Source organism: Solea solea, chromosome 15, assembly GCF_958295425.1.
Source record: "Solea solea chromosome 15, fSolSol10.1, whole genome shotgun sequence".
NCBI lineage: Eukaryota > Metazoa > Chordata > Actinopteri > Pleuronectiformes > Soleidae > Solea > Solea solea.
The window spans coordinates 15,858,929-15,873,563 of record NC_081148.1 but is presented as its reverse complement, the minus strand read 5'-3'; the positions used below and the strand labels follow the sequence as shown (position 1 = coordinate 15,873,563).

Below are 14,635 nucleotides of genomic sequence, written 5' to 3'. Positions count from 1 at the left end.
ACATTTTGGACGACATACTAACCTATGACTTTTTTTTCACATTTTGAACTACATACTAAAGTATGACTTTTTTGCCACATTTTGGACGACATACTATAGTATGACTATTTTGTCACATTTTGGACGACATACTAACCTATGACTTTTTTTTTTCATGTTTTGAACTACATACTAAAGTATGACTTTTTTGTCACATTTTGGACGACATACTATAGTATGACTTTTTTGTCATATTTTGGAAGACATACTAACCTATGACTTTTTTTTCATATTTTGAACTACATACTAAAGTATGACTTTTTTGTCACATTTTGGATGACATACTATAGTATGACTTTTTTGTCACATTTTGGACGACATACTAAACTATGACTTTTTTGTCACATTTTGGACGACATACTATAGTATGATTTTTTGTCACATTTTGGACGACATACTATAGTATGACTTTTTTGTCACATTTTGGACGACATACTATAGTATGACTTTTTTGTCACATTTTAGACGACATACTATAGTATGACTTTTTTGTCACATTTTGGACGACATACTTACCTATTACTTTTTTGTCACATTTTGGACGACATACTAATATATGACTTTTTTGTCACATTTTAGACGACATTCTAACCTATGACTTTTTTGTCACATTTTGGACGACATACTAACCTATTACTTTTTTGTCTCATTTTGGACGACATACTAACCTTTTACTTTTTTGTCACATTTTGGACGACATACTTATAGTATGACTTTTTTGTCACATTTTGGACGACATACTTATAGTATGACTTTTTTGTCACATTTTGGACGACATACTATAGTATGACTTTTTTGTCACATTTTGGACGACATACTTACCTATTACTTTTTTGTCACATTTTGGACGACAAACTAACCTATGTAGGGGAGGAAATATCTACCACCAAGTAACAATCTCTCCCCAAGAAGTATTCTGTCTTTCCGGCGTTAGCAAGAGGTTTTCCAAAGTAAAGTAAAGTATAGTAAATATTTATTCAATCTGACTCCATTTAAACAACAATTAACTTTACTTTTAAATATTGTGGGAATTAAAGTTAACCAATCATTTGAAATGTAAACCCTTTAAGAATTCAATCCTATTATCAAGAAATCTGACACTGATCTAGTTCAGGGATGGTTCGTATTATTGAAACCACTCAGTGACCTTTTTCCACATAGAAGATTAGCCCTAATGCCTAGGTTGAAGTATTCAGAGGTCAGAAATGTAACACAGCAGTTTACAGGACATAATACTCAATCTTTTCTATTCAACTCAGAGGTGAAGGGTATAGCCCTTGTTGAACATGGAAGAATAGCCGAGACACCTGGGTTGAAGTATTCAGAGGTCAGAAATGTAACACAACAGTTTACAGGACATGATACTCAATCTTTTCTATTCAACTCAGAGGTGGAGGGTATGAGTGTTAAATCTCACCATATAACTAGACTAAATAAATCTTCAATAACAGATTCTTAACTATTTAGAACAAAAGTCTCAACAAGGCAATATTAGAAATGAAGGGTTTAACATACCAGTTTATTGAAATGTCCAGTGGTAGAAAAATACAGCCAGGAAGTTGTATGACACACAGTTGATGTGTGGGAGCTTCTGTTAAGCAGTCCAACTCACTGGTCACTGGGAGCTCTGTCCCTTATATCCAAGATATCCCACCAGAATACAGACACTTTACATTTACATATCCATTGTGATTTACTCAGGAAGGCTATTTCCTTCTGGGGACCTTTTACTCACCATGGGGTCTTTTCACATGACAATTGAGCCACCTTGACTTGTCTACTTCCTGCACTGAGACACACTTCAAACAAGACAATGTTTACACTTCAGAGTGGTGGGACTGTCCCCACTGATGAGGTTTGAACCTAGTTGATTAATTCAATCAAAGAGCAGAATATACAGAGTGATGACGTTTCGTCTAGTGTCTACAGGGTGTGGTCTCACTGTCTTACACCTATGACTTTTTTGTCACATTTTGGACGACATACTAACCTTTGACTTTTTTTTCACATTTTGGACGACATACTAACCTATGACTTTTTTGTCACATTTTGGACGACATACTATAGTATGACTATTTTGTCACATTTTAGACGACATACTAACCTATGACTGTTTTTTTCATATTTTGAACTACATACTAAAGTATGACTTTCTTTTTCACATTTTGAACGACATACTATAGTATGACTTTTTTGTCATATTTTGGACGACATACTATAGTATGACTTTTTTGTCATATTTTGGACGACATACTAACCTATGACTTTTTTGTCACATTTTGGACCACATACTAACCTATGACATTTTTGTCACATTTTGGACGACATACTATAGTATGACTTTTTTGTCACATTTTGGACCACATACTAACCTATGACATTTTTGTCACATTTTGGACGACATACTATAGTATGACTTTTTTGTCACATTTTGGACGACATACTAACCTATGACTTTTTTGTCAAATTTTGGACGACATACTAACCTATGACTTTTTTGTCACATTTTGGACGACAAACTAACCTATGACTTTTTTGTCAAATTTTGGACGACATACCTTTTTTGTCACATTTTGGACGACATACTAACCTATGACATTTTTATCACGTTTTGGACGACATACTAACCTATGACATTTTTGTCACATTTTGGACGACATACTAACCTATGACATTTTTGTCACATTTTGGACGACATACTAACCTATGACTTTTTTATCACATTTTGGACGACATACTAACCTATGACATTTTTGTCACATTTTGAATGACATACTAACCTATGACTTTTTTGTCACATTTTGGACGACATACTAACCTATGACTTTTTTGTCAAATTTTGGACGACATACTATAGTATGACTTTTTTTTCATATTTTGAACTACATACTAACGTATGACTTTTTTTTCATATTTTGAACTACATAGTATAGTATGACATTTTTGTCACATTTTGAATGACATACTAACCTATGACTTTTTTGTCACATTTTGGACGACATACTAACCTATGACTTTTTTTTTCATATTTTGAACTACATACTAAAGTATGACTTTTTTGTCACATTTTGGACGACATACTATAGTATGACTTTTTTTGTCACATTTTGGACGACATGACATTTTTTTAAGTACATTTTTGGGGCTTTTAATGCCTTTAATTTATGGTACAATAAGAGACAGGAAATGGGGAGGCAGAGAGGAGGAATGACATTTAGGAAACGACTGTCCGTTGCGGGATTCGAACCGGGGCTGCCTGCAGAAAGAAATTTAACCTGAACATAAGGTGTCAGCTTTACCAAGTGAGCTGAAAGCTGCACTGCCTTCATTAGGTGTTTTTGTCACACTTTGGACCACATACTATAGTATGACTTTTTTGTCATATTTTGGACGACATACTAACCTATGACTTTTTTGTCACATTTTGGACCACATACTAACCTATGACATTTTTGTCACATTTTGGACGACATACTATAGTATGACTTTTTTGTCACATTTTGGACGACATACTAACCTATGACTTTTTTGTCACATTTTGGACGACATACTAACCTATGACTTTTTTGTCACATTTTGGACGACATACTATAGTATGACTTTTTTGTGACATTTTGGAGGACATAGTATAGTATGATTTTTTTGTCACAATTTGGACGACATATTAACCTATGACATTTTTGTCACATTTTGGACGACATACTAACCTATGACTTTTTTGTCACATTTTGGACGACATACTAACCTATGACTTTTTTGTCACATTTTGGACGACATACTAACCTTTGACTTTTTTTTCACATTTTGGACGACATACTAACCTATGACTTTTTTGTCACATTTTGGACGACATACTATAGTATGACTATTTTGTCACATTTTGGACGACATACTAACCTATGACTTTTTTTTCACATTTTAGACGACATACTAACCTATGACTTTTTTGTCACATTTTGGACGACATACTATAGTATGACTATTTTGTCACATTTTGGACGACATACTATAGTATGACTATTTTGTCACATTTTGGACGACATACTAACCTATGACTGTTTTTTTCATATTTTGAACTACATACTAAAGTATGACTTTCTTTTTCACATTTTGAACGACATACTAACCTATGACTTTTTTGTCACATTTTGGACGACATACTATAGTATGACTTTTTTGTCATATTTTGGACGACATACTAACCTATGACTTTTTTGTCACATTTTGGACCACATACTAACCTATGACATTTTTGTCACATTTTGGACGACATACTATAGTATGACTTTTTTGTCACATTTTGGACCACATACTAACCTATGACATTTTTGTCACATTTTGGACGACATACTATTGTATGACTTTTTTGTCACATTTTGGACGACATACTAACCTATGACTTTTTTGTCAAATTTTGGACGACATACTAACCTATGACTTTTTTGTCACATTTTGGACGACAAACTAACCTATGACTTTTTTGTCAAATTTTGGACGACATACCTTTTTTGTCACATTTTGGACGACATACTAACCTATGACATTTTTGTCACGTTTTGGACGACATACTAACCTATGACATTTTTGTCACATTTTGGACGACATACTAACCTATGACTTTTTTGTCACATTTTGGACGACATACTAACCTATGACATTTTTGTCAAATTTTGGACGACATACTATAGTATGACTTTTTTTTCATATTTTGAACTACATACTAACGTATGACTTTTTTTTCATATTTTGAACTACATACTAAAGTATGAGTTTTTTGCCACATTTTGGACGACATACTATAGTATGACTTTTTTTGTCACATTTTGGACGACATGACATTTTTTTAAGTACATTTTTGGGGCTTTTAATGCCTTTAATTTATGGTACAATAAGAGACAGGAAATGGGGAGGCAGAGAGGAGGAATGACATTTAGGAAACGACTGTCCGTTGCGGGATTCGAACCGGGGCTGCCTGCAGAAAGAAATTTAACCTGAACATAAGGTGTCAGCTTTACCAAGTGAGCTGAAAGCTGCACTGCCTTCATTAGGTGTTTTTGTCACACTTTGGACCACATACTATAGTATGACTTTTTTGTCACATTTTGGACGACATACTAACCTATGACCTTTTTGTCATATTTTGGACAACATACTATAGTATGACTTTTTTGTCACATTTTGGACGACATACTAACCTATGACTATTTTTTCACATTTTGGACGACATACTAACCTATGACATTTTTGTCACATTTTGGACGACATACTAACCTATGACTTTTTTGTCACATTTTGGACGACATACTAACCTATGACTTTTTTGTCACAGTTTGGACGACATACTAACCTATGACTTTTTTGTCACAGTTTGGACGACATACTAACCTATGACTTTTTTGTCACATTTTGGACAACATACTAACCTATGACTTTTTTGTCACATTTTGGACGACATACTAACCTATGACTTTTTTGTCACATTTTGGACGACATACTAACCTATGACTATTTTTTCACATTTTGGACGACATACTAACCTATGACTATTTTTTCACATTTTGGACGACATACTATAGTATGACTTTTTTGTCACATTTTGGACGACATACTAACCTATTACTTTTTTGTCACATTTTGGACGACATACTATAGTATGACTTTTTTGTCACATTTTGGACGACAAACTAACCTATGACTTTTTTGACTGATTTTGGACGACATACTAACCTATGACATTTTTGTCACATTTTGAATGAAATACTAACCTATGACTTTTTTGTCACATTTTGGACGACATGCTATAGTATGATTTTTTTGTCACATTTTGGACGACATACTATTGTATGACTTTTTTGTCACATTTTGGACGACATACTAACTTATGACTTTTTTGACTGATTTTGGACGACATACTAACCTATGACATTTTTGTCACATTTTGAATGACATACTAACCTATGACTTTTTTGTCACATTTTGGACGACATACTAACCTATTACTTTTTTTTCACTTTTTGGACCACATACTAACCTATGACTTTTTTGTCACATTTTGGACGACATACCATAGTATGACTTTTTTGTCACATTTTGGACGACATACTAACCTATGACATTTTTGTCACATTTTGGACGACATACTAACCTATGACTTTTTTGTCACATTTTGGACGACATACTATAGTATGACTTTTTTGTCACATTTTGGACGACATACTAACCTATGACTTTTTTGTCACATTTTGAACGACATACTAACCTATGACATTTTTGTCACATTTTGGACGACATACTAACCTATGACATTTTTGTCACATTTTGAATGACATACTAACCTATGACTTTTTTGTCACATTTTGGACGACATACTAACCTATGACTTTTTTATCAAATTTTGGACGACATACTAACCTATGACTTTTTTGTCACATTTTGGACGACATACTATAGTATGACTATTTTGTCACATTTTGGACGACATACTATAGTATGACTATTTTGTCACATTTTGGACGACATACTAACCTATGACTGTTTTTTTCATATTTTGAACTACATACTAAAGTATGACTTTCTTTTTCACATTTTGAACAACATACTAACCTATGACTTTTTTGTCACATTTTGGACGACATACTATAGTATGACTTTTTTGTCATATTTTGGACGACATACTAACCTATGACTTTTTTGTCACATTTTGGACCACATACTATAGTATGACTTTTTTGTCACATTTTGGACCACATACTAACCTATGACATTTTTGTCACATTTTGGACGACATACTATTGTATGACTTTTTTGTCACATTTTGGACGACATACTAACCTATGACTTTTTTGTCAAATTTTGGACGACATACTAACCTATGACTTTTTTGTCACATTTTGGACGACAAACTAACCTATGACTTTTTTGTCAAATTTTGGACGACATACCTTTTTTGTCACATTTTGGACGACATACTAACCTATGACATTTTTGTCACGTTTTGGACGACATACTAACCTATGACATTTTTGTCACATTTTGGACGACATACTAACCTATGACATTTTTGTCACATTTTGGACGACATACTAACCTATGACTTTTTTGTCACATTTTGGACGACATACTAACCTATGACATTTTTGTCAAATTTTGGACGACATACTATAGTATGACTTTTTTTTCATATTTTGAACTACATACTAACGTATGACTTTTTTTTCATATTTTGAACTACATAGTATAGTATGACATTTTTGTCACATTTTGAATGACATACTAACCTATGACTTTTTTGTCAGATTTTGGACGACATACTAACCTATGACTTTTTTTTTCATATTTTGAACTACATACTAAAGTATGAGTTTTTTGCCACATTTTGGACGACATACTATAGTATGACTTTTTTTGTCACATTTTGGACGACATGACATTTTTTTAAGTACATTTTTGGGGCTTTTAATGCCTTTAATTTATGGTACAATAAGAGACAGGAAATGGGGAGGCAGAGAGGAGGAATGACATTTAGGAAACGACTGTCCGTTGCGGGATTCGAACCGGGGCTGCCTGCAGAAAGAAATTTAACCTGAACATAAGGTGTCAGCTTTACCAAGTGAGCTGAAAGCTGCACTGCCTTCATTAGGTGTTTTTGTCACACTTTGGACCACATACTATAGTATGACTTTTTTGTCACATTTTGGACGACATACTAACCTATGACCTTTTTGTCATATTTTGGACAACATACTATAGTATGACTTTTTTGTCACATTTTGGACGACATACTAACCTATGACATTTTTGTCACATTTTGGACGACATACTAACCTATGACTTTTTTGTCACATTTTGGACGACATACTAACCTATGACTTTTTTGTCACAGTTTGGACGACATACTAACCTATGACTTTTTTGTCACAGTTTGGACGACATACTAACCTATGACTTTTTTGTCACATTTTGGACAACATACTAACCTATGACTTTTTTGTCACATTTTGGACGACATACTAACCTATGACTATTTTTTCACATTTTGGACGACATACTAACCTATGACTATTTTTTCACATTTTGGACGACATACTATAGTATGACTTTTTTGTCACATTTTGGACGACATACTAACCTATTACTTTTTTGTCACATTTTGGACGACATACTATAGTATGACTTTTTTGTCACATTTTGGACGACATACTAACCTATTACTTTTTTGTCACATTTTGGACGACATACTATAGTATGACTTTTTTGTCACATTTTGGACGACATACTAACCTATGACTTTTTTGACTGATTTTGGACGACATACTAACCTATGACATTTTTGTCACATTTTGAATGAAATACTAACCTATGACTTTTTTGTCACATTTTGGACGACATGCTATAGTATGATTTTTTTGTCACATTTTGGACGACATACTATTGTATGACTTTTTTGTCACATTTTGGACGACATACTAACTTATGACTTTTTTGACTGATTTTGGACGACATACTAACCTATGACTTTTTTTTCACTTTTTGGACGACATACTAACCTATTACTTTTTTTTCACTTTTTGGACCACATACTAACCTATGACTTTTTTGTCACATTTTGGACGACATACCATAGTATGACTTTTTTGTCACATTTTGGACGACATACCATAGTATGACTTTTTTGTCACATTTTGGACGACATACTAACCTATGACATTTTTGTCACATTTTGGACGACATACTAACCTATGACTTTTTTGTCACATTTTGGACGACATACTATAGTATGACTTTTTTGTCACATTTTGGACGACATACTAACCTATGACTTTTTTGTCACATTTTGAACGACATACTAACCTATGACATTTTTGTCACATTTTGGACGACATACTAACCTATGACATTTTTGTCACATTTTGAATGACATACTAACCTATGACTTTTTTGTCACATTTTGGACGACATACTAACCTATGACTTTTTTATCAAATTTTGGACGACATACTAACCTATGACTTTTTTGTCACATTTTGGACGACATACTATAGTATGACTATTTTGTCACATTTTGGACGACATACTATAGTATGACTATTTTGTCACATTTTGGACGACATACTAACCTATGACTGTTTTTTTCATATTTTGAACTACATACTAAAGTATGACTTTCTTTTTCACATTTTGAACAACATACTAACCTATGACTTTTTTGTCACATTTTGGACGACATACTATAGTATGACTTTTTTGTCATATTTTGGACGACATACTAACCTATGACTTTTTTGTCACATTTTGGACCACATACTATAGTATGACTTTTTTGTCACATTTTGGACCACATACTAACCTATGACATTTTTGTCACATTTTGGACGACATACTATTGTATGACTTTTTTGTCACATTTTGGACGACATACTAACCTATGACTTTTTTGTCAAATTTTGGACGACATACTAACCTATGACTTTTTTGTCACATTTTGGACGACAAACTAACCTATGACTTTTTTGTCAAATTTTGGACGACATACCTTTTTTGTCACATTTTGGACGACATACTAACCTATGACATTTTTGTCACGTTTTGGACGACATACTAACCTATGACATTTTTGTCACATTTTGGACGACATACTAACCTATGACATTTTTGTCACATTTTGGACGACATACTAACCTATGACTTTTTTGTCACATTTTGGACGACATACTAACCTATGACATTTTTGTCAAATTTTGGACGACATACTATAGTATGACTTTTTTTTCATATTTTGAACTACATACTAACGTATGACTTTTTTTTCATATTTTGAACTACATAGTATAGTATGACATTTTTGTCACATTTTGAATGACATACTAACCTATGACTTTTTTGTCAGATTTTGGACGACATACTAACCTATGACTTTTTTTTTCATATTTTGAACTACATACTAAAGTATGAGTTTTTTGCCACATTTTGGACGACATACTATAGTATGACTTTTTTTGTCACATTTTGGACGACATGACATTTTTTTAAGTACATTTTTGGGGCTTTTAATGCCTTTAATTTATGGTACAATAAGAGACAGGAAATGGGGAGGCAGAGAGGAGGAATGACATTTAGGAAACGACTGTCCGTTGCGGGATTCGAACCGGGGCTGCCTGCAGAAAGAAATTTAACCTGAACATAAGGTGTCAGCTTTACCAAGTGAGCTGAAAGCTGCACTGCCTTCATTAGGTGTTTTTGTCACACTTTGGACCACATACTATAGTATGACTTTTTTGTCACATTTTGGACGACATACTAACCTATGACCTTTTTGTCATATTTTGGACAACATACTATAGTATGACTTTTTTGTCACATTTTGGACGACATACTAACCTATGACTATTTTTTCACATTTTGGACGACATACTAACCTATGACATTTTTGTCACATTTTGGACGACATACTAACCTATGACTTTTTTGTCACATTTTGGACGACATACTAACCTATGACTTTTTTGTCACAGTTTGGACGACATACTAACCTATGACTTTTTTGTCACAGTTTGGACGACATACTAACCTATGACTTTTTTGTCACATTTTGGACAACATACTAACCTATGACTTTTTTGTCACATTTTGGACGACATACTAACCTATGACTATTTTTTCACATTTTGGACGACATACTAACCTATGACTATTTTTTCACATTTTGGACGACATACTATAGTATGACTTTTTTGTCACATTTTGGACGACATACTAACCTATTACTTTTTTGTCACATTTTGGACGACATACTATAGTATGACTTTTTTGTCACATTTTGGACGACATACTAACCTATTACTTTTTTGTCACATTTTGGACGACATACTATAGTATGACTTTTTTGTCACATTTTGGACGACATACTAACCTATGACTTTTTTGACTGATTTTGGACGACATACTAACCTATGACATTTTTGTCACATTTTGAATGAAATACTAACCTATGACTTTTTTGTCACATTTTGGACGACATGCTATAGTATGATTTTTTTGTCACATTTTGGACGACATACTATTGTATGACTTTTTTGTCACATTTTGGACGACATACTAACTTATGACTTTTTTGACTGATTTTGGACGACATACTAACCTATGACATTTTTGTCACATTTTGAATGACATACTAACCTATGACTTTTTTGTCACATTTTGGACGACATACTAACCTATTACTTTTTTTTCACTTTTTGGACCACATACTAACCTATGACTTTTTTGTCACATTTTGGACGACATACCATAGTATGACTTTTTTGTCACATTTTGGACGACATACTAACCTATGACATTTTTGTCACATTTTGGACGACATACTAACCTATGACTTTTTTGTCACATTTTGGACGACATACTATAGTATGACTTTTTTGTCACATTTTGGACGACATACTAACCTATGACTTTTTTGTCACATTTTGAACGACATACTAACCTATGACATTTTTGTCACATTTTGGACGACATACTATAGTATGACTTTTTTGTCATATTTTGGACGACATACTAACCTATGACATTTTTGTCACATTTTGGACGTCATACTAACCTATGACTTTTTTGTCACATTTTGGACGACATACTATAGTATGACTTTTTTGTCACATTTTGGACGACATACTAACCTATGACTTTTTTGTCACATTTTGAACGACATACTAACCTATGACATTTTTGTCACATTTTGGACGACATACTATAGTATGACTTTTTTGTCATATTTTGGACGACATACTAACCTATGACATTTTTGTCACATTTTGGACGTCATACTAACCTATGACTTTTTTGTCACATTTTGGACGACATACTATAGTATGACTTTTTTGTCACATTTTGGACGACATACTAACCTATGACTTTTTTGTCACATTTTGAACGACATACTAACCTATGACATTTTTGTCACATTTTGGACGACATACTAACCTATGACATTTTTGTCACATTTTGAATGACATACTAACCTATGACTTTTTTGTCACATTTTGGACGACATACTAACCTATGACTTTTTTGTCAAATTTTGGACGACATACTAACCTATGACTTTTTGTCACATTTTGAACGACCTACTTACCTATGACATACATACCTATGACTTTTTTGTCACATTTTGGACGACATACTATAGTATGACTTTTTTGTCACAGTGTAGGATACAGCCTGTTTGCTTTTTTTGGTTCTTTTTTCCATTAGTCAATGAGCAAGCATTTTGGTCAACATTTAAATATAATATGTTTTTCTCATGTTACAGTTGCTCAATGCTTCACTTTGCAAAGTAAAAGAAATGGAGATTGAAGACGCTGAAAAAGAGATTTGCAGACTAGAGCTGGAAGCCAGAAGAGCTCTAAAGGAGAATAAACGGTATTGCATGAATCCCCCTCTGACATATACAGTACAGAATATATATATTTTACACTTAATTCTGTTTTTGTTTTTTGTTTTTTTATTTTAGAGTCCGAATGGAATTACAGAAGGGTCCAGCTATCATGGGCCCTTTGGAGAGTAGCATGAAGAGTAAGTCTTAAAGACTGTATTTGTTCCTCTAATAATTGCTAAATCACATCTATGCATAGTCTGTGAATAAACTGAGCCAATAAATTCCTCCATCGTCAGTAAAGAAGAAGATTTCTGTAGCAACAGTGAGTCAGCTGTGACCTCATGATTTCTGCAGGGATGTATGTCCATTAATACACACAGCTCCTCTGTGTTTGGACAGATATATCTCTGTCTGGACTGCAGGACAGTGGGACATCTGTCAGACACACCAACAAGGTCCAGCTGAAGAGGCTTCAGGTGTTGAACATGTGGAGAGAGATCCAACAGCTGGAGGAGGAGATTAAGGAAAAGCTGGTGTCCACTGACACAACCGCTGCCACTGAGAAAGACATCGAAGACCTGAAGGTGCTGACAGATAAACTACAATATTACTTTGCACACGTAGTTAAAAGAACATACAATGTTTGCCCTTTCCCTCTTGGCTGCAGGTCATTTTCAATCTGGTTTTTTTGTTTGCTTTCAGGCAGAAACAATACGACTGATAGCCTCAAATGACCGACTGAAGACCACCAACCAGGCAAGGAAGTTTGACCTTTTTTCTGCCAAATCACTGTTTGTCTTTGTATTGAACACATTTACGCACATTTCCTGCCATGTGATAGTGGCTCACATGTTTTTTGCGCAACGTTTTTCTCTGAAGAAACTGGAAAACAAAATCAACATGGTGCTGCAGAGAGAGAAATCGAGCAAGACCACAAGATGGTACATGTAGATTGTAACAGATGATGCTTTGCTGTAGTTCACCAAAGACCAAGTGACTCTTTCTTACTTTCTGCTGCTCTCCTCTGTTTTTTACCCCAGGGCTTTGTGGGACGGAATACAGTGTGATCTGTGGACCGAGAAATGAAAGCTTTATCCTCCACATGAGGGTTGCAGGGAGCTGGAGACAATCCCAGCTGACAGAAGGCGGGGGATCACACTCTGGACTGGTCACCAGTCCATGACAGGGCCGATAATTTAGTGTCCAATTAAGTTCTGCATGTTTTTGGACTGTGGGAGAGAGACCGGAGAACCTTGACTTAAGTTTGAAGACTTTTCAGGTCTTCAAACTCAACCCAGGCCTACAGCTAATTATTGAAGATGACTATGACCAGGATGATCGAGAACCTTCACAGACAAAGTATCACAATAAATCCAAGTGCAATCAGAAAAAATACCTTAAAATTAAACTTAAACTATCACTTACTTGTTGTTAAATTGCTCTGCTTTTACCAATGAATGTTTAAATGTACTTTCAGTGTTAAAAAGATGTCAGGTTTCACAGTAAAAAGTTGTGAATTTAAATATGTATGTTGTTTTAGTGGTGCATACAATATGATATGATTATTATATCATATTATATTATAAATATTGTTTTTTATAAGAACCGCTTCCATTTGTTAATGCGGTTTATTTCAGAATTGAACAAATTCTGTACGGAGCTGTGGGTGAACATGGTACAACATTTCATCTTCTAATTTATAACCGTAGTTCACAACATAAACATATCTCTTTGTGAACAGAAAGGCCATAAAAATCTATCTACTCAGCATTGGGAGCGCTCTACTGTTTAAACACTAGAGGGCAGCAGGTGCATATGATAAAAGTGCTGTATGTTGTCCACAGTAAAGCCTGCATCAGAAATTTGTCTGAAAATTCCACCCCACAAACTCAGTCCTCATGAAGAGGACAGTGTTTCAAACTACAGCAAAGGTCGTTATCTTTATAAAGGTCACAGGGTGAAATACCAGTATTTGATGTGCCAACACTTAAAGTGAAAACCAAGAGAGTTTCTACTAAAGTTCCATGTGACGCTCAGTCAATTCTGGCTCTGTGGATAAAACTGCATCCATTTAATGTGCTCACCAATCCCAGAGAATGAGAAGATTACATGAATTAAAGAAGATTTCTCTGGGTTGATATGGGGGTGACCTTTGCTCCTGACAAGAGCGAGTGCCTTGCTGTCTGCTAGAACCTAATCAGAGGTCAAAGTCTTGTGTTTGGCTGGCAG

At 34.2% G+C, this 14,635-nt stretch overlaps 1 protein-coding gene across 1 annotated transcript in view; it reads left to right on the top strand.

Moving 5' to 3' along the window:
• The window catches only part of LOC131474339 (uncharacterized protein C6orf118-like), a 31,028-nt gene extending 17,745 nt beyond the window's left edge, over positions 1-13,283 (top strand). The window contains exons 5-9 of the mRNA XM_058652150.1: positions 12,341-12,450; positions 12,542-12,603; positions 12,806-12,990; positions 13,109-13,162; positions 13,248-13,283. Of these exons, the coding sequence (XP_058508133.1) occupies positions 12,341-12,450; positions 12,542-12,603; positions 12,806-12,990; positions 13,109-13,162; positions 13,248-13,283 (447 nt within the window). The remainder of the gene's footprint in view (positions 1-12,340; positions 12,451-12,541; positions 12,604-12,805; positions 12,991-13,108; positions 13,163-13,247) is intronic.
• Positions 13,284-14,635: the final 1,352 nt, after the last annotated feature.